Source organism: Phodopus roborovskii, unplaced genomic scaffold (assembly GCF_943737965.1).
Source record: "Phodopus roborovskii unplaced genomic scaffold, PHOROB, whole genome shotgun sequence".
In the NCBI taxonomy this organism is placed as follows: Eukaryota; Metazoa; Chordata; class Mammalia; order Rodentia; family Cricetidae; genus Phodopus; species Phodopus roborovskii.
This window is the reverse complement of record NW_026126540.1, coordinates 9,802,363-9,827,269: the sequence shown is the minus strand read 5'-3', so window position 1 is coordinate 9,827,269 and position 24,907 is coordinate 9,802,363. Positions and strand designations below refer to the sequence as shown.

Below are 24,907 nucleotides of genomic sequence, written 5' to 3'. Positions count from 1 at the left end.
CAATGCTGGTTTCCTAGCTATTAGTAACTGTTTCCAACAGTTACTATATGAAGGTTCTAGGATGGCATATACGTTAGTTATCAATCCCATTATCAGGGAAGGGCATTTAAGGTAGCTTCTCCACTGTTGTTCAGATTGTTAGTTAGGGTCATCCTTGTAGGTCTCTGGACATTTCTCTAGAGTCAGTTTTCTCTTCAATCCTATAATGGATTCTTCCTCTGTTATAGTATCTCTCTCTCTCTCTCTCTCTCTCTTTTTTTTTTTTTTTTTTTTTTTTTTTTTGCTCTTGTCTATTAATCCCCTGACTCAATCTTCCTGGTCCCACATGTTCTCCTATTCTTACCTTTTACTTCTCCTAACTTTCTGTGTACTCACTGCCCTCCCCTCCCAATATGCTCAGGAGCTCTTGTTCCTTTTCCCTTCAAGTGAGGCACCTTTTGTGAATCTCTTAGGTTCCTTCTTGTATCCTAGTTTCTCTGGTGGTATGAATTGTAGGCTGGTGATCCTTTGCATTATGTCTAAAATCCATATATGAGTGAGTATATACCATGTTCCTATTTTTGTGACTGTTACCTTACTCAGGATGGTTTCTTCAAGTTCCATCCATTTACCTGTGAAACTCAAGATTCCATTGTGGTTTATTTTATTTTTTTTTTCTGCTGAGTAGTATTCCATTGTGTAAATGTACTACATTTTCTTTATCCATTCTTCAGTTAAGGGGCAACTAGGTTGCTTCCAGGTTCTTGCTTTTAGAAATAATGCTGCTATGAACATAGTTGAATAATTGTTTTTGTTACATGGATGTGGATCATTTGGATATATGACTAAGAGTGGAATTGCCAGGTCCTGTGATAGACTTAAGTTTAAAAAATTAAGTTATATAGACTAGTACATAATACACACACACACACACACACACACACACACACACACACACATACACACACACGTGGAAATTTAGTATAAAACTTGTTATTCCAGAAAAATGTATAGTTAATGCTAATTCCTAATGATCAACATATTTTAATTACTGAAATGAATGGATTTATAGTAACCTTTGGGCCTGTTTTATAATATTTTTTTCTCTGTCTATTGCCTTATTTCTATATCTCTTATGTGTAGCAAAACCATTCTTCCATGTTTATAATGATCATTTTGTAATGGTTTACAATGAATAATTCTAAAAATTTGTAAGTGGAAAACCAGAGAGTTGTAACATTATGGAGGGAGAGGTGGATGATGTGGTGTGTGACATTCAGGAGTCTGGGGCAAAAGGACCATAGTTTCAAGACAGCATCACATTGTTTTTTTTTGTTGTTGTTTGTTTGTTTGTTTTTTTGTGATACTCTTGTCAGTAAATCAAACCATATGAAAAATATCAGGAATGGAGGCATACCCATTTCTGTTTTCAACAAAGATGTATTAACTTTTTTTGAGCTTGAACTTAAGGAACCATGGTTTTGTCATTGGGACCATTAGTATTTATTCCTGAACATTGAAAGATTTAGGTGAGAATGGAAGGTACGGTTCTGAAGCAATGAGCCTGCCATCAAGCATGCCTTATTTTTTAAGCTAAAAACTTTTAGTCTTAGACCTTAACTTTTACAATATGCCTGCCATACATTCAAAAATACTACAAAATATTAGCTCTCTTTCCTTTGATTAATGTTGCATTGTCAGAGTGATGAATGCTTCTTGAGTGTAATTTGAAAGATAATATCATTCTAAGGGGAAGAGAAGTTGAGGTGAGAATTTAGAACAGTTACAAGATGAAATCTGACCATCACACCATAGGGAGAAGGGTGTGGGGGAACATAGAAATGCTGGCAGTAAATCATATTCTTTGGCTCTCGTGAAACAAATGATTCACCATGTCTTTAAGGGCTGTTTTTATTGGAATTTAAACCTTCTTAACATGGAGTATTTTTGGACAGGTAAATTTACACAATCTTAGTATCCTTACTTTGTTCCTACCTGTTAGTAGTGCTATACTTAAATTTTCCTGTTCAGAAGTTATAAAGAAAATTATCATTGAACTATTTCTCAAGTTGAAAACAATTCAGTAATTTATGGTAAAATACTATAACTAATAGATATATTAATTCATTATAAAACAATCATCTTTATGTCATTATTCATTGGCAACTTAGTATCTATGATGATACCTGTTGTATCTTTAAATGAAAGACAATGTGAATTGCATCACCAGTTTAAATATGTACTTCTAAATAGACAGACTTTTTAGGTATGTATTTCTATACCATATATATATATATATATTTGCATGCTTAGTCAAATACAAAAAAAACCAAACAGTTTAATATAAATCAAAAACAAAAATTATCTATTTTTTTTCTTAGATTAGGAGACAATAACTGAGATGGAGCCAAGCAGAGATCTGTGGTGAACCAGTCACCTTTGTCTCTCAGTAATCCTTATTACCTTCTTAAACTGGATTTTCAAAAATTAATTAAATATATTCATTTCACATTCTGACCACTCCCACCTGTCCAGCCATTCCTCACCTTCCCTATACTCCACCCCTACCCCCAATCCATTCCTTTCCTGCTTCTGTCCATAAGGAAGAAGGCATTTCATGGATATTAACAAAACATAGCATTTCAAGTGGTGTTAAGACTGAGCACCTCCCCTTGTGTTAAGACTGGGCAAGGCAACCCATTATGAGGAATAGGGTTCCAATTGCCAGCCAAAGCCTTAGGCACAACCTCTGCTACCATTGTTAGGAGTCCCACAAGTAGATCAAGCTAAATCACTGTCATATATATGTAGGGGACCTAAGGTTTGTCCCATGCAAGCTCCATGGATGTTGGCTCAGACTCTGTAAGTTTCTATGAATGTAGTTAGTTGTTTCTGTGGATTTTATTGTGATGCCCTTGACTTGTTATATGGCTCATAAAATCCTTCCTACCCCTCTTCAGCCTAATGTGTGGCTACGAGTCTCCATATCTGTTTCCATCAGTTATTGGATGAAAGCTCTCTGATGACAATTGGAATACCAGTTCAATCACAGAAGATAGACAGCTCAGGCTAAATGTCCATTTTTGTAAGCAAACTTAGCTAGGGTTGTTCTTGTAGATTTGTGGGAGTTTACCATGAATCCAGTTTCTACCTTACCCTGAAATGTTCCAACTTCCAGTCATCTCTTTCAATATTCTCCTTCTCCACGTCCCCCCAATCCAATCCCTCAAGTTTCCATCTCAACCCATGCCCTTGCTCAACCCAGGATCTCTCTTCTATTTCCACTTCCTAGGGAGATTCATGCATCCCCCTTTAGCTTTCCTTGTTACTTAGCCTCTTTGAGTTTGTGGACAGTATGGTTATCCTTTACAGCTAACAGCCACTCATGAGTGAGGATTTGGTTTACCTATAATTCTGCATGTAACTCCCTGGGCAGCATAGCATCTCTTGGCAGCCTTCTCTACCTTCCTTTCTCCAGCCTTCCTCTGGTCTGGTAACCCACCTATTGCCTGCTTGGCTACTTCCCAATAAGTCCTTTATTCATCAACCAATCAGAGAAACATATATACAGAAAAACATCTCCCATCATTCTAACAATTTGTATTTCAATTTCCCGATGTCATTGTTTTTAACAGCTGAGTAATACTCCATTATGGAAAAGAACCACATTTTCTTTATCCATTCTTCAGTTTCAGGACTTCTTAGATTGTTTCCAGATACTGGCTATTACACATGAAATTGCTGAACATAGTTTAGTAAGTGTCCTTCTAGTAAAATTGAGTATCCTTTGGGTATATGCCTAAGGGTGGTATTGAAGGGTCTTGAGGTAGATTGATTCTGAATGTCCTGAAAAACCACCATACTGATTTTCAAAGTGGTTGTACATGTCTGCGTTACCATTAGAAATGGATGAATGTTCCCTTGCTAAACATCATCTCCAGTATAGGCTGTCAATAGTGGTTTTGATCTTAGCCATTCTGACCGGTATAAGATGGAATCACAGTGTATATTTTTCATGTTTCTCTGCCTTTTGGGATCTTTTGTTGAGAATTCTCTATTTAGGTTTGTACTCCATTTTTAAGTTAGACTACTTGTCTTTCCAAGTCTAATTTCTTTATATATCTTCACATTCTGTAGGCTGCTGTTTGTCCTGTTGATGGTGTCCTGTACCATAATGAAGCTTTTCAGTTTCAGGAGGTCCCATTTGTTAATTGTCACTTTTAGTGTTGGTGCTAATGGTGTTCTATTCATGAAGTTGTCTCCTATGCCAATGTATTCAAAGATATTTCCTCCTCTTCTATCAGTTCCAGTGTAACTGGATTCATGTTGATGTCTTTGACCCACTGGTATTGGGATTTTTACAAGGTGATAGATGTAGATCTGTTTGCATTTTTCTACATGCCAGTATCCAGTTAGGGCAGCACCATTTATGGAAGATACTTTCTTTTTTCCATTGTATAGCTTTGGCTTCTTTGTCAAAAATCAAGGGTTCATATATGTGTTGATTTGATCCCATTGATTCTCCTGTCTAATTTTATGCCAATTCCATGCTGGTTTTATTACTATAGTTCTGCAGTAGAGCCTGAGATCAGGGATGGTGATTCCCCTAGAAATTATTTTATTGTACAGGAGTACTTTAGCTACCATGGATTTTTTTGTTTTTACATATGAAGATGAGTCTTGTCCTTTCAAGACCTATAAAAATTTTGTTGGGATTTATATGGTGATTGGATTGTTTTTATTTGTTTGTTTTTGTTTTTGCCACAGACTGCATAAAGCAATGATGGGAGATGTCCTTCTGTAAATATGCTTCTCTTATTGGTTAATGAATAAAGCACTGTTGGCCTATAGGGAAGCAAGATAGGTGGGACTAGGAGACAAGCAGGATTCTGGGAGATGAGGTAGAGAGGAGTCGAAATGCAGGAGGCAAGAGGAGTTTGGGGCTAACATGGCTGTGGGACCAGACTGGTAGAAAGTGCATGTAACAGAGTAATATGGGGTTCTAGTTGAGGGCAGCATAGTGGAAAGGCTGTGATTCTTTAGGTTTACACACCTCCTTGTTCTGCTTCCCACTGACTATTTGACCAAAGGCTAGTTAGTTATTTTAACTTTCTGAACTTGAGTTACTTCATCCTTAAAATGACAACAAAAATGATTTTGTAACATAATCTTTTAAACATGCTTAGAATAGTATGAGTTCCAAATACTTCTATGAGATGGCTGCCACTGTTGGGGTGATTGACATAATAAGGGACCATCCAAGCTTCCAAAGGAGGGAAGCAGTTCTTCCAAGCTATGTGTTGTCCATGAACCACAACTTCCAACAAGGTACAATTTGTAGTATTTTCTCCCACATATTGGCAGTAACAATAGCTTTTTGACTGAACATAAGACCTGCCAAACAAAAAGGAAATCATTCCTGGTACTGGAACACTACCTTACTACTGAAGACTAGTGAACTTATGGAGGAGAACCTAAAATTTACAGGTTACTAAGCCAGTATTTTCCCTAACTACATTTTAAGTATTTGTTCACTACCCTCTACCTACAGGTAAGTGTAGAGTTTACACTGTAATAAGGAAACTTTTCTTTGGAAGAGATAGGGACCATTACAAAAATTAACAACCAATCAAAATGTGGAAGTATATCTTTCAGTTCTCATTAATACACATAAAAAGACAACTTCTACAACTTCTAGCCCCGAGAAATAGGGGACAAAAAAAAAAAAAGTTTGCTGTGGGAGGATTGTTTCTTCTAGTAATGCTAAATGCTGTAGCCATAAATTCTCACAAACATGAATGCCTAAAATGAGCTTGACAAAGAAAATAACAGTAGATATGTTAAAGTGCTTGGAGGACAAGTTCACTAGGCCTCAGTCATATACAAAGAACTGCAGGTAAGCAAGGAAGAAATCAACTTCCCCAGGGAACAGCACACCAATTGTTCATCGAATACTAAATCGTGGGCCTTGAAAATGTATATCCAGTATCACTATACAGACTGACCAGGGTGTATTTGGGAAAGTAAATGTATGTACATGTATTTTTTTTTAAGATTTATTTATTTATTACCTATACAGTGTTCTGCTTGCATGTCTGCCTGCAGGCCAGAAGAGGGCACCAGATCTCATTACAGATGTTTGTGAGCTGCTATGTGGGTGCTGGGAATTGAACACAGGACCTCTGGAAGAGCAGCCAGTACTCTTAACAATTAAGCCATCTGTCCAGCCCCATGTGCAAGTATTTGAAAGGGAATAAGGAGGAATGTGCTGGAAGGTTAGAAAGGAGAATGGGGATGGGGAGATAATACAATTATATTATGATCTCAAATAATAAAAACAAAAATTCGAGTTTTCCATTTTAAATATAAGTTAAATTTTATTGAATTTAATGAGTCATACAACACTGAAAACTTGATTTATTGTTTGTAAACTACTTAGGCTCCCATATTAAGCTTCTTGACAACACTTTTCATTTTTTTCATAGGCAAAGTCTCAAATCTTATCCAATGTGCTAGATGTTGCTCATCAGTTTATAAAAGAAGCAAATCCACCCAATGAAGTGATTACTTCCACAGAAGCATCCACTAAAAGTCAGCAGAAACCCAAAGCTCCACTTCTTCAGGAGAAGATCTCTGAGGTAAACTGAGGTGAACAAAGTAGTATACTTCTTCTTCTATATATGGTGACAGCCATTCATATACTTTGCCAGAGATGCACATTTGGGGATATTACCTTACAATATTGCTAGTTATTATTTAATTATTTTAGTAGTTGAATATATTTAGACTGTAGAAATTATCTTAAGATTACTTTAATTCCTCTGAAAATTGTTCGTTTAAATGAAAAAAAATTGAAGATTTGATTTTTCTGAGCATTTTGACCATATCAGGGATTGTAGGAATGCTTGAGAGAAACATTATAAAATAAAAGCTAGGATATCATATAACAATTTTGTATTAATTAGAACTTTCACATGCTCCAAATACAAAGGTGACAAGCATTCTCATCAGTGTGTAAAGGGAGATGAATACAACATCTGGCAGTAATTCAGATTACTGATCATACATTGTGCTACTTTTATTTTCACATCACCCTCACCTCTGTAAATGTATAGATATATGTAATAGATTCATATCTTTTTTCTTTTTAAATTTAAATTAAAAACAATCTTATTTTACATACTGATCCCAGTTTCCTCTCCCTCCCATGCCCCCCCAGCCCCCATCCCACTCTTTATTCACTCCCCAGGGAGGGAGAGGCTTCCCATGGGGGATCTTCAAAATCTGTCACATAATTTGGGGCAGAGCCTAGGTGCCCCCATATATCTAGGCTGAGAGAATATCCTTCACAGGGAGTGGGCTCCCAAAGTCAATTAGTGCACTATGGATAAATACTAGTTCCACTGCCAGAGGTCCCATAGACTACCCTGGTCTTCCAGCTGACACCTACATTCAGGGGGCCTATTTGGGACCTATGGTGGTTTTCCAACTGTCAGACTTATACTTGCACCCCTATTTGCTCAGGTCAGATGCTTTTTGTGGGTTTGCTCTGAATGGTCTTGACACCTTTGCTCATCCTTCTTCTGTCTCTACAATTAGGATCCAGGAGTTCAGCTCAGTGTTTAGCTTTGGATCTCCAGATTACAATTCACCACCCCAGAGAAGCTAGGAAGCAAGGAGAACCCTAAGAGAGACATACATCAACATCTAGAAAAAGGGAAGGAGACTAGATCTCCTGGGAATTGGCAGCACAAGGGGAGATGGGAAGGAAGGAGAGAGGCAGAGGAGTATATGAGGGATCAAGAAGATTGAGGCGAGGGAAAAGTAGAGAAAGATAGCAAGAAAGAGATACCTGATTCATATCATTTTTTAAACAACAGATTGAGGAAAAGTGAAAAAAAAATAAGCCCCTCAAAAGTGGGATATTTCCAGAGAAGGAATCCCTTTCTATTGCATTTTAAGCAAGAAACAAACTCTAATTTGACTGACATAGTAATTCTCGTTCCCCTATGTGGTACTCATTTTTTTCCCAGCTGTTACAGATTGTGGTTTACTTAGCTAGTCACATTGGTTTGCTACTTGATGGCTACACTTGGGTTGAACTGAAGTCTCTTGAGCTTCAAATTTATGTACATAAGTGTTGTACTTCAGCATGACCTCTTTCCTTAACAGAAGCTGGGTGTGAACTTTTCCAGAAAATGACACATTTCATGTATTTATTTTTCTTATAGACCATTCAAAGATGTACTATAAATCATCACTGGATAAGTTACAGCCTTAAAATTGTAATATGATATATAGAATAAAATCATCATACTATTTTATCTAGATCATAGACTTTTTGTCTTTTTTCTTTTCACACAGTATATTCTGATCATAGTTTTTCCATTATCATCCCTTCCAAGATCCTCTACACCCCATCTCTATTTCTGCTTCCCACACCTTATGATTTCCTTCCCTCTCCCTTAGTCCTTTACTCCATGTCTAGCCTCTGTGGTTGCATAGGGAGTACCATGCTTATTGATTGCTTCAAAGACAGCATCCACATGTAAAAGTTTCATATCGTATTTGTCTTTTTTGGATATGAGTTATTTAACTCAGAATGATTTTTTTCTAGCATCATCCATTTACCTACAAATTTCATGTTTCTTTTGTTTTTTTTAACAATGGAGTAATAGTCCATTGTATTAATATTAATGTTTCACATTTTCATTATTCATTCATTAATTGATGGACATCTATGCTGTTTCCAATTTCTTACTGTTTGAACAGAGCAACAATGAACATGGTTGAACAAGTGTCTATGTATTAGGAGTTAGGAATCTTCACTATCCTCAGGGGAGAACTCTCTAGGAAAGAGACATTTGAGAAATTGAATGGCATGAGGAAAATGCCTGGGTAAAGCTGTGGGAAGGAATCCCAACTAGGACAGTGCCCTAAAGAGGAAACCTACCTGATGTTTCTCACTTCTCCAAGATTGTGAGTATAGCTGGAATAGGCAAATGATAGAGAAAACAGGAGAAGTTTTATAGGACAAGGAAGAAGAAAGCACTTTAGCCATTTTGCATGTCAGGACAGATATGCTGAATTTCAGAGAATCAAAAGGTTTTAAGTGCACTGGCATCACGAGATTCATATTAGAATACATAAATTCACACAAGCATACATATTACTGCTATAATTGCATGCCTATAATTCTGTAACTCAGGAAGCCAAAGTAGGGATATCTCAAATTTGAGACCAGTCTTGGCTACATAGAGAATTTGACTCTTAAACACAAAAACTGCTCCAATGTGGAAGGGTTGTAAAGAAAACAGGATGGGAAAGGAGAAAGGATGGATAATGCATACATAACTGGAACAGATATAGAGGGCAAAGAGCATAGATAGAAGAGCATGGAGAAAGTCATCAGTTGTATATGCTCTTCCATTATTAACTTCTGAGACCATTCATAACTACCAATAAAGTTTTAAAAATTAATAAAGCATTTAGATGTGTGTTATACAAAAATATTTCTGAATGAAATATACCTGCTTTTCATGTCTTTCTTTTAAGATGCAGGAAGTTTAGTAATCACTCTTTGTCACATTCTTAACTGGTTAGGTAGAAACTACAGCAGCAAAAGGGGGAGAAGGTACAAATCCAAAGTACAAGCCCTTGTGTGAAATGCCTTTTGATGAAGAAGCTTCTGCCAAGTCCTTTCAGGAAGCCTTAACTCAGTGGCGAGCTGGACAACAGGAGGAAAACAAGCAACAGGACATACATGCAACAAAACCAGGTATGGGCATTGTTCAAATATTCAAAGAACAAAATAAAAAATCTCCTTTCTTTCTACTCCTGGCAATACAAATGCAGTGAATAAAGACAATAAAGAACAATTTGCTACAGCTTCTCAAGGGAGCTTTGTGTACACAGTAGGCAGTAAGTGGTGAGTTGTTTAATATTTATAAAGCATGAATTGATCATGGATGATGTTTACCTTGATTTTCTATGTAAATTCAGATCATGAGATGAATGCAGCATTGGAGTCTCAGCTTTTCTTTTCCTGCCAGGAAACAGTCATTAGAAAACAATTCTATTTTATATCTACTGTTACAGTATATCAGGTGGGAGAGTCTGTGGAGCGTGAAATCAAATGATTCTTTATATGCATTAGATCAGTAACATTTCTTTTCAGTGTAGCCAAATCTCTGACAAAGCAACCTACAGGAGGAACAATTTATTTTGGCTCACAGTTGGAGATGATTCAGTCCATTAGGATAGGGGAAGACAGCAGCAGGTGGCTTCAAGGCCACAGAAGAAGATGGCTGGACTCCTTATTTCTTACATCACCATAGAACAGGCAGCAGAGACAAGACAGGAAGTAGAATACTGCTACACACTTCACAGCATGCCTCCAGGAGATTAACTTCTTCCAATGAGGACTCAACCTCCTCGAATTGCACAGCCTCCAAAACAGCACTGTGAACTGAGAGAGTGAGAGATCAAATGCTTGTATCTAATCCATAAACCATAGCTTGCAGGTTGAATATATGACCACAGTGAACCTCACAGAAAGAATATATTTTTATTTGCAGTATATGTTTTTACTTAAAAATACATTCACAAATTTTAGTTTCAATTTTTTGTTTACTTATAAAATATGGATTTCTTTATGATATATTCATACAAACTGTACTGGATAATTTTTGTGTCCACTTGACACAAACTTGAATTATTTGAGAGAAACTAATCTCAGATGAGCAAATGTCCCCATCATATTTGGATGTAAGGCAAGTCTATAGGGATTTTTCCAAATTAGTTATTTATGTAGGAAGGTCCAGCCCATTGTCGGGGAGGGGATTGGGGGAGCATCTCTAAGCTGGTTCTATAAGACACAGTCTAAGCAAGCCAAAGGAGAAAAGCACTAAGTAGCATTATTCATAGCCTGTACATCAGCTACTGTTTCCAGGTTCCTGCCCTGTTTGAGTTCATATACTGACTTCCCTTAGTGCTGAATAATAAAGTGTAAAAGCACAATAAACCTTTTCCTCTCCAACATGCTTTTGGTTCATCATAGTAATAGTAACCCTAAGACAACCTGTATATGAGTAGAATGTAACTAGGCTATGCGATGAAGTAAAAGCAATGCTTAGAACTTCAGACACATTTAAATTCCAATTTTGAGTTTATAATGGTTTATTGCATATGAAGTAAAAGATGTAGCCTTGTTTTAATTTTTTTCAATTTGGGTGCATTGGAAATATTTACTTATTGCCGTAGACATAAATCTTGAAAGAATCTTGCATTATAAGTCTTAGAGGTGATACAAAACTTGATACATTAGTACGTGAGGAGAAGTTCCTAGAATTTCCTCTCCCTTTCCAAAGCTTTCATATGCTAAAATGAAATGCCTGAAGCAACTATGTTTTGGAAGATTATGAACAATCTTGTCATCAATACTTTTTCAGTACAAAAGACAATGTTCAGAGGCTGACTACACTAGCATAATGTTTATCATACTCACCACAGTTGCTTTTTAGATTCTATATCTTTACTGAAAAAGGCACCACAGTATTTGTAACTGAAGAGATGCTCTTGACCTACTACAGAACATGATAAACATTTGCTGTAAGCAAGGTCAGCTAGTCAACCTTTTGATTAGAGTATAGAAAAGGTCATAGACAACACATGAATGACTGTGTGTACTGTGTTGCTATAAAACCTTGTACTTATAAACACAAAAATTCTGTCATAGGAAAGTTATTGGTCAGATTTGGACTACAGGCTCTAGTGTGGTGATTCTTGACTCAGTAAATACATTTTTTTTCTACTTCTGTCACCAAGTATAATCAGAAATAGTGGTGTAATTCATGTGGTGAGCTTAGGATATTCTTTCACTGTCTGATTCCAGACTTACATTATCTCTCTTAGACTTTGTAGCATTGTGTAGTCTACAGCACCTTTGTTTCTCTGAATCTACACATAGACACTGGTTGGCCATTAGATGGTTGTCATGAGGCTGATTTGGTGAGTAGGAAACAAGGGTCTCACAGTAAGAATCGTTATATAGAACATTTTTCTATCATGAAGACTGTAGTGATTTATCTTCATGAGAAAATACACATTTCAGATACAGATTTGCTTACTCGATCTAAAGTGTATGTGTTATGAAAGCATATTTATCACCATAGTACTTCCAGGAAACTCTCATATCAAGGCATTAATCTCACTATGAGAAAAGTGTAGCTACATCCGCCGAATTCTGTGCTCTTACCATGTGTCACATTTCATGCCTGAAAATGCATATGTCGTAATTTACCTATTTTCAATGTGTGCTAATCTCTAAGTATGTGAATGTGTTATTATTTCTCAGTTTAAATATTGATGATTGTGTAGGGCATTTCTTCTTTTTGCCATGACAAAAAATACTATTATACATTTTATTGTACTGTCTTGAAGTATAATCTGAACATATTTCCAGGGATATGAGCAGCTACCTTATCAGTAATGTATGTCATCCACTAAACTAGACAAACATGAACTAGCCAGAAAAAATAACTACAACAATTTGTACTCCATATGAAGTATAGGAGAGATTTTTGTTGTTCCCCTTATGAACATCACTTAATATTTTCAGGTACTTACAATTTTGCTTCAATAACAGAAATGATTACTATGCTTATGTATACATTTTTACAAATTACATTAGGAATCCTTGTGTTTAATCAGTGTGTTTTAAACTTCCAGGTTCTTCAGCTGTTTCAGTCACTGATTTCTACCTTGATTCATTTCAGTCACGCACAGACTCCTTTCAGTGCTTTCCTGGCCCTGGGCTTTGATGTGAACTCAGGCCCTTTTCTCTCTGACCTCCATTGCAATGTTCCCACTGGCTTATTTTGTCTCCTCTACTCTGGTCTCCTGAGTGTTCCTCAAATGCTTCAGGCATCCATTTACTCTAGGATTTTTGTGCTGTGTGTTAAGGAAAATGCCCATGATATGAATGAGATGAACGGTAGACAAATTTCTAGAAAAGAACACTGCTGAGCCAGAAACAAAGTAAGCAAAGCCCAAGTGACAACACATGAGGCCTTTCTTTGATGAACCACACCTCATACAACTGTAAGCCCCTGAATTGACTAGCACACATGATTTTAGATACTGTCTTGCTTAACAATTACTTAACTGAAGAAGTGTCTTGCTTAACAATTACTTAACTGAAGATCCCTTTCCTAGAAAATATACGTTTGTCATAAGACACAGTTATCAAAGATACTGTCAAGCACAAGAAGCCAGGCTGGGTCTCATCTTTATTTCCTGAGATTGTGCTACTGGTGAATTTTGGAGAAAAGGGAACCACATGCCACTTACTTTATCCCCTACTCCTTATCACTTTTTCTGACTCGGGAGCCATTTCTCAAGCAGAGTAGTTCTTGACTACAAAAAGAGCCAACTTTAGTATTCCTTTCCTTGTTCCTACCTCTAGCTTTTCTGCCTCAATTCCTTTAATTTCATTACGCACAAATGTGCCCACAAAGACACACACACACACACACACACACACACACACACACACACACACACACACACCCTGCCCCTCCCATCATATGTTCATATTCACAATTTACATTCTTATTTCTTTTTTTCTCTCATTTGATTGATTCTAGGGTTTGCTCTCAAAATTCCTTCTCTGTCTTTTCCTCAATGCTACAATACTCTCTGGAGGATAGCAATTGAATAACTCCATTCTTTTGGCTTATTCATCTACTGCCATTTAGCTGTTCCTGGATGCTAACCACTGAAGTCTGAAATCTGAGGTTAGGATCAGCTTAGCATTAGAACACCTAAAAATTTTGTTCTAAATCTTTACCCCTTGGTTTTCATATTTTTTTCCCCAGGATTTTCTTCTAGCTAGAGAATGGGGCAGTATCTGGAGGGTGGAAAAGCTACCAGTCCCAGAATTGTTAGCATCCTTTCCACAGAGAGTCATTACTTTCAAATACCTTTGAGTGATTTTTTAGTTTGTGATGTTTCAGAAATGAGAGCATTCAAATGTATGCGACTTCAAAGGCAAATGTTCGTGGGGATAGATTATTCTTTCATTCTGAATAAGATAAAATTCATTATGAATTACTAATTTTCTATTACACATAATTTGTTGTAAGAAGTACAGTTTTTAACGCCCACCGCCAGTCTTGTCCCGCTGCCGCGCCAGCCCCAAATAACACACAGAGACTCTGTATTTGATATTATACTGTTGGCCAGTTACTACTTTCTTATCGGCTAGCTCTGTCTTAAGTATTAACCCATTTGTGTTAATCTATGTATTTCCATGTGGTCTTACCCGGAGCCAGCTGCCGCGTACTGCTCTCTCCAGACTCTCCATCTTGGCTCTTTCTTCCTACTTTATCTTTCCTCCTTGTCTCCTAGTCCTTCCTACCTTCCAATAGCGCTTTATTCATTAACCAGTATAAGAAACATATATACATAATGACATCTCCCATCAATGTGTAAACATTATAAGAAGTGGTTGTACTATACAACTTTTTTGCATAAAAAATCATCTTTTTATTTATTATTTAAATATGAAACAAGCTTATTTTACATGTCAATCCCAGTTCCCACACCCACCCATCCTCCTCTCTTCCCCTCACCAACCCCTATCCCATATTCTTTCTGCTCCCCAGAGTGGGTGAGGCCTTCCATGGGGAGTCTTCAGAGTCTGTCATATCATTTGGAGAAGATCGTAGGCCCTCCCCCATGTGTCTCTGCAGAGGGAGTATCCCTCTATGTGGGATGGGCTTCCAAAGTCCATTTATGTACTAAGGATAAATACTGATCCATTACCAGAGGCCCCATAGATTGCCTAGACCTCCTAACTAACACCAACATTCAAGGAGTCTAGGTCTGTCCTATGCTGGTTTCCCAGCTATCAGACTGGAGTTCATGAGCTCTCCCTTGTTCAGCACAGCATATTCTGTGGGTTTCTCCAGCCTGGTCTGGATGCCTTTGCTCATCACTCCTCCTTCTCTGTAATTGGATTCCAGGAGTTTGGCTCAGTATTGACTGACTTGTAGATGTTGCTTCTGCTTCTATCAGCTACTAAATGAGGGCTCTAGGATGGCATATAAGGTAGTCATCAATCTCATTATTGGGGAATGACATTTAAGGTTGCTTCTTCAGTATTGCTTAGATTGTTATTTGGGGTCATCCTTGTAGGTCTCTAGACATTTCTCTAGTGCCAGATTCTCTTAAATGTTATAATGGCCTCCTCTATTATGTTATCTCTTTTCTTGCTCTCCTCTATTCTCTCCCTGACTCACTCTTCCTGCTCCCGCATGCCTACCTCTCCCTTCTCTTCCTCCTAACTCCCTCTCCCCTTCCCTCATGCTCACAATTTGCTTTGGAGATCTTGTCCCTTCCCCCTTCTCCAGGGGACCATGTATGTCTCTCTTAGGGTCCTCCTTGTTTCCTAGATTTTCTGGTGGTGTGGATTGTAGGCTGGCAATCCTTTCTTTTCTATATCTAAAATACATATATGAGTTAGTCCATACCATGTTTGTCTTTTTGTGACTAGGTTACCTAATTCAGGATGGTTTCTTCTATTTCCATCCATTTCCCTAAGAATTTAAAGATTTCATTTTTCCCCCACTGAGTAGTACTCCATTGTGTAAATGTACCACATTTTCTCCATCCATTCTTCAGTTGAGGAGCATTTAGGTTGCTTCCAGTTTCTTGCTATTACAAATAATGCTGCTATGTACATAGTTGAATAGATCTCCTTGCTGTATGAATGTGCAAATTTTGGGTATATGCCCAAGAGTGGAATTGCTGGAACTTGTGGTAGACTAATTCCCATTTTCCTGAGGAACTGCCATATTGATTTCCAAAATGGCTGTACAAGTTTGCACTCCCACCAGCAGTGAAGGAGTATTCTCCTTTCTCCACATCTTCTCCAGCATAATCTGTCATTAGTGTTTTTGATTTTAGCTATTCTGACAGGTTTAAGATGATATCTCAGAGTTGTTTTGATTTACATTTCCCTGATGGCTAAGGATGTTGAGCATTTATGTAGGTGTCTTTCATCCATTTTAGACTCTCTACTCAGTTCTGTGCCCCACTTTTTAATTTGATTATTTTGTGTTTTTGTGACTAGCTTCTTGAGTTCTTTGTATATTTTGGAGATTAGTCCTCTGTAATATGTGGGGTTGGTGAATATGTTTTCCCATTCTTTGAGCTGCTGTTTTGTATTCTTGACTATGTCCTTTGCTTTACAGAAGGTTTTCAAGTTCATGAGGTCCCATTTATTACTTGTTGATTTCAATGGATGTGCTACTGGTTTTATGTTCAAGAAGAGGTCTCCTGTACCAATTCTTCAATGGTACTTTCCACTTTCTCTTCTAAGATGTTCAGTGTGGCTGGATTTACATTGAGGTCTTTAATTCTTTTGGACTTAAGTTGTGTGCATGGCTATAGATATGGATCTGTCTGCAATCTTCTACAAGTCAGCATCCTATTATGCCAGCACCGTTTATTCAAGGTGCTTTCTTTTTTCCATTGTGTAATTTTAGCTGCTTTGTCAAAAATCAGTTTGTAGTTGTGTGGGTTAATAGCAGGATTTTCAATTCAATTCCATTGGTCTTCCTGTTTATTTTTGTGACAATCCTAAGCTGTTTTCAGGACTATAACTCTACGATAGAGCTTGTAGTCAGAGATGGTGATGCCTCCAGAAGTTCCTTTATTGTACAGAATTGTTTTAGCTACCCTGGGACTTTTGTTTTTCCATATAAAGTTTTGTTCTATTAAGGTCTGTAAAGAATTGTGCTGGTATTTTGATGGGGATTGCATTGAATCTGTAAATTGCTTTTGGCAAGGTTGGCATTTTTGCTATGTTGATCCTACCTATCCAAGAGCATGGGAGATCTTTCCATTTTCTGGTATCTTCTTTCTTTCTTTAAAGGCTTAAAGTTCTTATATTATATATAGGTTTCTTGTGGCAATTTTAAAAGGTGATGTTTCTCTGAATTTTTTTTATCAGCTCCTTTATCTTCTGATTTATTGAGTAATATATACCTTTGTTGTTATTATATGTATATGCTGTGTGTGTGGGATGCACAGGGATTTATTTACCTGTTTCATTTAAGAGAATGATGCTTTGAAAAGCTTTTAATTCATAAGATCTTTTTTCTTTCAAGAGGATTTGAAGATATTGTGCACGGTCTCATTTATTTATTCTAATGCTTTAGAAGCCCTTTAGTATTATTTACATGTAGGGCTTGATATTACATTAATATCGTATGTCATAATATAATAGTGGCAAATATACTTACTGGGATAGATACCAAAGAACTGATCTCCATGAATACTTAATAATGTAAAGAAAAGATATGTTAATTCATAGGCATGGCTACATTAATTATGTACAGTGTTTATTTTTATAGACTCAGTGGAAGAATGTGAAGTACAAACTAATTTGAAAATTTGGTCTGAACCAATTAACATAGAATTTACAGAAGACAGTCTGTCCTACATGGAAAAATTATGGCTTAAAAAACACAGAAGGTATGTTGTAGAATTTTAATATTGATATTTGTTTGGAAATAGAAGTTACTTGTATTTCTTGTGGGAAGTGGGTTTAGGAAGAAATTTGTTTATATTTGCTTCTTATTAAATATAAATATATTATAACCTATGAAGCTTTGACATATTAGCAACAATTTTAACTACTAATATTTATATGTAAAAATATTTATGGTATATTTTAACATTGAAAAGTATAAAAAGATATGTATCTGGAGAAAGGCACAAATAAAAGCATGAAATTTATGAATAATAGCAGAATCATGAAATAAATGCAAATTTACTTTAAGAAAACTTTGCTGGTCAGGCACTGGTGGTGCAGGCCTTTAATCCCAGTAGTAGACCAAATTAAAAAAATAAATAAATAAATAAATAAATAAATAAATAAAAGATACCATAATAGAGGGATCCATTATGGGTTTGAAGAAAAAAACTGACTCTAGAGAAATGTGCAGAGACCTACAAGGATGACACCAACTAATACTCTAAGCAACAGTGGAAATTCTACCATATATGCCCTTCCCTAATAATGAGTTGAGAACTAACTTACATCTCATCATAGATCCCTCATCTAGGAGCTGATGGAAACAGAAGCAGACACCCACAGCTAAACAGTGAGCCAAACTGGAATCCAGTTGCAGAGAGGGAGGAGTGATAAGAAAATGGGGACAAGACCAGGCTACAGAAACCTACAAAGACAGTTGACCTGAACAAGGGGGAGCTCATGGATCCCCAGACTGATAGCTGGGAAACCAGAATTGGACTGACTCAGACCCCCTGAAGATGGGTCTCAGTTAGAAGGCCTGGGCAGTCTATGGGACCTCTGACAATAAAACCAGGATGTATCTCTGGTGCACGAAAGGACTTTGGGAGCACATTCCCCATGGAGGGATACTCCCTTAGCCTAGAGGCAAGAGGGAGGGTATAGTCCCTACTCCAAAGGACTTTGACCGATTTTGATGATTCCTCCTGGAAGGCCTCACCATACCTTGGAGTGTGTGTGTGTGTGTGGGGGGGGGGTGGTAATGGGATGGAAGGGGGTTTGGAGGGCATGAGAGGGAGAGGGAACTGGGATCAATATATAGAATATATATATATATATATATAATATAATATATATATATATATATATATAATCCCAACACTTGTGAAGCCTTGGCAGGCACAGTTGTGAAATTGTATGAATTCAAAGTCAGGCTGGTCTGCAGAGTGAGTTCCAGGACAGCCAGGGCTACACAAAATACCTGTCTGAAAAACCAAGCTCCCACCAAAAAGGAAAAGAAAAGACAAAGAGACTTTGCCATGATTTAACACAGATATTTGGGGCTATATTTTAAAAATCTATTAATCTAAAACATGTCTTTTATATTAAATTAAAATAATTATAATAATTATTTTCATTTTACACAAAACTTTTATTGATTTGAATCAGTTTATTTTATTTAAAGAGCATTGGTCAGATACATGGCTTTGTAATTTGTTTAAAAATCAAATTTGCAAAATGAAGCTAACATTATAGACAAGTAGATGTTATCATCATTGGTAATTTGAACAACATATAAGTTTAGAGAATTTTTGACTTGTCATGTTATAAGCTCAATTTATGAGATAGCAGAGAGGCCTACAGTTAATTGCTCTTTCTAATTTTCCAGAGGATGGGGGAGAATGGCATTCTTTAGTAGATCTGATGCTAAGTACCAGATTTCACAATGCTTCTTGAGTTACAGGGGTATTCTGATGCTGTCCTTTGATTTATATTTTGAAGGACATACTGCTGGGAAAACTCTCTAGAATGAAGGTGAAAAGTCATCCGAATGCCTGTGTTACATCATCATTAAAAAAAAAAAAAAACTCTGTTTTTGGGTAGCCCATTTCATCATTGGCATATTCTCAAACATATTTCTTGTGAGTGGTATTCTGCCTCCAACTACTTCCTAAATCTTATCATGATTCTACTTTGCTGTCATTGATGATTTTATAGTTCTGTTGCACTTAAACATTTAAGTATTTGAGTTTTTCAAGGAAAAGGGTTATTTCATTTTCTTTTTCTTTCCTTCTTTCTTATTTTCTTTCTTCCTTCCTTCCTTTCTTTCTTTCTTTTTTTCTTTCTTTTTTGTTTTTGTTTAATTAGTGCTGACCCAGTGAGTGTATGTGTTGGGGTTTGGGGCATCTGTTAAAGCATGGTCACCATGGGACCACACCCCTAAAGAAAATCAACTCAAATTTCCCAGAAGCTGTCAACATCCAATAGTGCCTCAGCTAGGGTGGGACTCCTGTACCTCTTTCTCATGCCATCTTTTCTCACAACTGACATGTTGACTGGTTTGATCATATTCACACCTTACATAAGCAACAGCAGCTACCCTGTATTTATCTATATAATGGCACTGCCATCATCAGAAGACATTGTTTCTTCCTACTGTTCCTTGGATTCTGTCTCCTCTTCCATGTTGGTCACTTAGCCTTGGGAAGAGAGAGCATGTGGTAGTTATCCCACTTATGACTGAGCACTCTTACAAACACTTATTCTCCATGATTTGTTCATTTCTGATTTCCAAGTCTTTTTGAAGTGTTGTTCACTGTACAAAGAAGCTTTTCTGATGAGGATTGGAGGTTGCATTAAACTATGGGTAGAGGGATCTGTCTTTAGAAAGCAGATAAATATTATGTCTATTAGGCAAAGTAATAGCAGTGGATACTTTCCTAGGGCTAGGAACTCTCATCCATAAGCTCTTGGATTGATATATTTTATATTTAAATGATTTATATAAAAAGGAGTATGAGGGATAGATAAGTTTATGAAGTATTTGTGCTATAAGCCAAAGAAGTTAAATTTAATTCCCAGAACTCACACAAAAAATTCTGTGTATAGTAATAGTTCTATAGCCATGGAGGCAAAGATAAGCAGATCTTTTGGTTTCATTGGATAGACAGGCTAGCCTATACTGGGCAAGGTCAAGACTAAGCAAGTTTAAGACCTGAGGCAGTCTCTGTACAACAAAATGGCCAGCCTTCTCACATCTCCACACTATGAGCATGCATATACATATACTTGTTTATACAACACACACACACACACACAGGCACGAACAAAAATATTTTAATAAAAATTTTGTAAATTTTGAAGAAAGGAAGAAGAGGAGGTGACTACTGTTATTTTTGTGGCACAGTTTTGTGGGAGGTGCTAGGGTGGGAATAACAGAAGACAAGGCTTGGTGTCTGATTAGCTACTTGCCTATTCATGAGTTGAGCAAAGCTCTTAAATTTTATTGGTATGTTCTCTCAAGTTTAATATACTGAATTCAGAATTAATTTGTAGTGTGCCTGCTCTTTAATCATGCTCACAGAATTCTGTACATCTTTTCTTATAAAATAAAGATGAAAATAAACAAAGTTGCTTTGCTTCAGTAAGTACTTGGATAATAGCTTATTTGTACTATGTGTCCATGCAGAGAATTATTAGTACATTAGACTAATTTCAAGCTAGGAAATAGTTTCTGGTGACCAAATGCAAGTTTCCCTTTGATACATTATATTATTTAATATTCTTTGCCCACCTCCCCTCAGCCTCGTTCCAGTCCACTCCTCCTCTGTTTGAAAAGGGACAGGACTCTCATAGATATCAATGAAACATGGCATATCTAGTTGCAATAAGACTGAGCACCTCTTCTTTTATTAAGGTTGGCAAGGCAATCCAGTATGAAGTTAAGTTCCCAAGAGCCAGACAAAGTGTTGGGGATAGCCCCTCCTCCCATTGTTAGGTGTCCCACAAGTAGTCCAATCTATATGTCTATGTAGAGGGCCTAGGTGGGTCCCATGTAAGATCCCTGGTTATTGGTTCAGACTCTAAGGTCTTATGAGCACAGGGTAGTTGATTCTGAGGATTTTCTTGTGATAATCTTTGACCCCTCTGGCTCATACAGTCCTTCCTTTCTTTCTTCAGTGGTATTCTCTAAATTCAGCCTAAATTGGCTGTGGGTCTTTGCATCTGTTTCCATCAGTTATTGGATGAAGCCTCTCTGATGACAACTGGGATAATCAATAATCTATGAGTATAGCAGAATATTTTTAGGCATCATTACATTGACTTGTTTTCAATCATGTTTGGTTCTATCCTAGGTCTTTGAGTCATCTAGTCTCTAGGGTCTGGCACTCCAGGCAGTGTCAGGGGTGGACTCATTCTTTTGAATATGAGCCTGAGGCTAGAAAGTCATTGGTTGCCATTCTCACAAACTCTGTGCAACCCTTAGCCTAGCAAATTTCATAGGTAAGATAGACTATAGGTCAAAGTTTATGTGGCTTGGTTGGTAACAAGAGCTAGCCAGTTCAAGGGTACATATCTGGTATTGTTAGGAATCTCAGCAGCAATCATCTTTGTAGATCCCTGGAGTTACCCTTGCATCATGTTTCCATCTGAATGTGAATGGCCCTTCAGACACTTTCAGGCATCTCTTTCAGTATTCTCTCCTCCATCACACTCTCAAACCTAATACCTCATATTACCATTGCCACCAGTTCCTGGTCCACCCATGAGATCTCTTCTATTTCCCCTTCCCAGGGAGATCTGTGTGTCTGTCCTTGAGTCCACCTCTTTACCTAGCCTCTCTCTGACTGTGGATTGTAACATGATCATTTTACAGCTATTATTCACTGATAAGTCAATATAAAACATGTTTATATTTATGGCTATGGGTTAGTAAGGATTTTTTTCCTAGTTTCATCCCTTTGCCTTCAAATTTATTGATGTCATTATTTTTAGCAGTTGAATAATACTTTATAAATACAACACATTTCCTTTTTTATTAATAAATTATATTTAAATTAGAAGCAGACTTATTTTACATATCAATCTTAGTTCCCTCTCTCTCCCATTCTCCCATGCCACAACTTATAGCCATCCCATTTCCCATCCACTCCCCATGGAGGGTGAGGCCTTGCAAGAGGGATCATCAAAATCTGTCAAGTCATTTGGGGTAGGGTCTAGGCCCTCCCCAGTGACTCTAGGCTAAGGGAGTACTACCTCCATGGGGAATGGGCTCCCGAAGTCCATTTGTGCACTAAGGATACTTCCTGGTTCCACTGCCAGAGGTCCCTTAGTATGCACAGTCCTTATAGCTGACACCCACATTCAGGGGTCCTGGTTTGGTACTATGTTGGTTCCCTAGCTGTCAGACTGGGATCCCACTTGCTCGGGTCAGCTGTTTCTGTTGGTTTTCTCACATGTTCTTGACCCCTCATTCCTCTCAAACTGGATTCCAGGAGTTTAGCTCAGTGCTTAGTTATAGATCTTTGCTTGTGTTTCCAACAGCTACTGGATGAAGTTTCTAGGATGACACTTAAGTTAGTCAACATTCTCATTATAGTGGAAGAACATTTATGGTAGCCTCTCCATTAATGCTTAGATTCCTAATTGGGGTCATCCTTGTGGATCTCTATACAATTCCCTAGTGCAAGATTTCTCTTTAAACCTACAATGGCTCCCTCTATTGATGTGTCTTTTTTCTTGCTCTTCTCTATTCATCTGGCTACACAATCTTCCTGATCCCTCATGTTCTCCTTCCCCACTTTTTCTCCCTCCTCTCTCTCCTCCCTCCCCTCCCCCATCTTCCCAATTTGTTGAGGGGCCTTATCACATTCCCTTCACTGGGGGATCATGTATGTCCTCTTTGTTTCCTAGCCTCTCTGGAGGTGTGGATTGGAGGCTGATAAACCTTTGCTCTATGACTGATATATATATCAGTTAGTACATACCATATTTGTCTTTTTCTTTTTCATTGTGTAAATGTACCCCGTTTTCTTTATTCATTCTTTGGTTGAGGGCATCTAGGTTGCTTCCAGGATATGGCTATTACAAATAATGCTGCTATGAACATAGTTGAACAGATGTTCTTGTATGAATGTGCATCCTTTGGGTATATGCCTAAGACTGAAATTGCTGGTTCTTGAGGTAGACTGGTTCCCATTTTCCAGAGGAACCGCCATATTGATTTCAACAGTGCCTATATAAGTTTGCACTCCTACCAGCAATGGAGAAGTGTTCCATATTCTGCACATGCTCTCCAGCATAAACTATTTTTGAATATACCACGTTTTCTTTACCTATTCCTCAGTTTAAGGGTATCTAGGTCATTTTCAGATTCTGGCTATCACAAAGAAAAATGCTATGAATACAGTCGAACAAGTGACCTTTCATTATAATTGAGCATCCTTTCATTGTAACTGAGCCAAGCGTGGAATAGCAGAATCTTGAGGTAGATTGATTCTGATTTTTTTTTGAAAAACAAACAAATAAAATTTCCATATTGATTTCTAAAGTGGCTATACAAGTTTTCACTCCCACCAGCAATGGAAAAGTTTTCTCCTTGCTCCACATTCTCTCCAGCATAAACTGCCATTAATGTTTTGATCTTAGTAATTCTGAAGTGCAGGATGGTATCTCACAGTTGTTTTGATATGTTTTTCCCTAATGGCAAAGGAAGTTGAACATTTCTTAAGAGTTTCTTAGCCATTTCAGATTCATCTTTTGATACTTCTCTATGTATATCTGTACCCCATTTTAAAAGTGAATTATTCTTTTTTTTGATGACTAGGTTCTTGTGTTCATTATATATTTTGGAGATCATCTCCTATAAGTTGTGCGGTTCGTGAATAACTTTTCCCATTTCTGAAGGTTGCTGTCTTGTCCTATTGACAGAAACCTTTGCCTTACTGAAGGTTTTCAGTTTGATGAGGTCCAATTTATTAACTGTTGATCTTAGTATCTGTGCTACTGGTATTCTGCTCTGAAAGTTGTTTCATATTCAAGGCTATTTCCTACTTTCTCTTCTATTAGGTTCAGTGTAACTGGATTTATGTTGAGGTATCTGATCCACTTGTATTTGAGTTCTGTGCAAGGTAATAGATGTGGAACTATTTGAAGCCTTCTACATGCTGATATCCATTTATGCCAGCACCACTTGTTGAAGATGCTTTCTTTTTGTCCATTGTATAATTTTGGCTTCTTTGTGGAAAATCAATTGTTCATAGATCTGTTGATTTAAGTCTACATGTTTGTTTCTGTCCTATTAATCCACCTGTCTGTTTTATGCTCACACCATACTATTTTTATTATGACAGTTCTGAAGTAGAGCTTGAGATCAAGGATGGTGATATCTCCAGAAGTTATATTATTGTACAAGATTGTTTTAGTTATGCTGAGTTTTTGTTTTTTCCATATAAAGTTGACGATTGTTCTTTCAATTTCTGTAAAATAAATGTATTGGAATTATACTGGGGATAGTGTTGAATCTGTAGAATGCTTTTGGTAAGATGGCTATTTTTATTGTTATTCCTCTTGACTGATCCAGTAACATCGAGATCATCCCATCAC

At 37.2% G+C, this 24,907-nt stretch overlaps 1 protein-coding gene across 1 annotated transcript in view; it reads left to right on the top strand.

Moving 5' to 3' along the window:
- Zbbx (zinc finger B-box domain containing) overlaps positions 1–24,907 on the top strand; it is a 121,384-nt gene that overhangs the window by 47,660 nt on the left and 48,817 nt on the right. Inside the window, exons 9-11 of the mRNA XM_051199271.1 lie at positions 6,465–6,617; positions 9,583–9,757; positions 17,400–17,520. Of these exons, the coding sequence (XP_051055228.1) occupies positions 6,465–6,617; positions 9,583–9,757; positions 17,400–17,520 (449 nt within the window). The remainder of the gene's footprint in view (positions 1–6,464; positions 6,618–9,582; positions 9,758–17,399; positions 17,521–24,907) is intronic.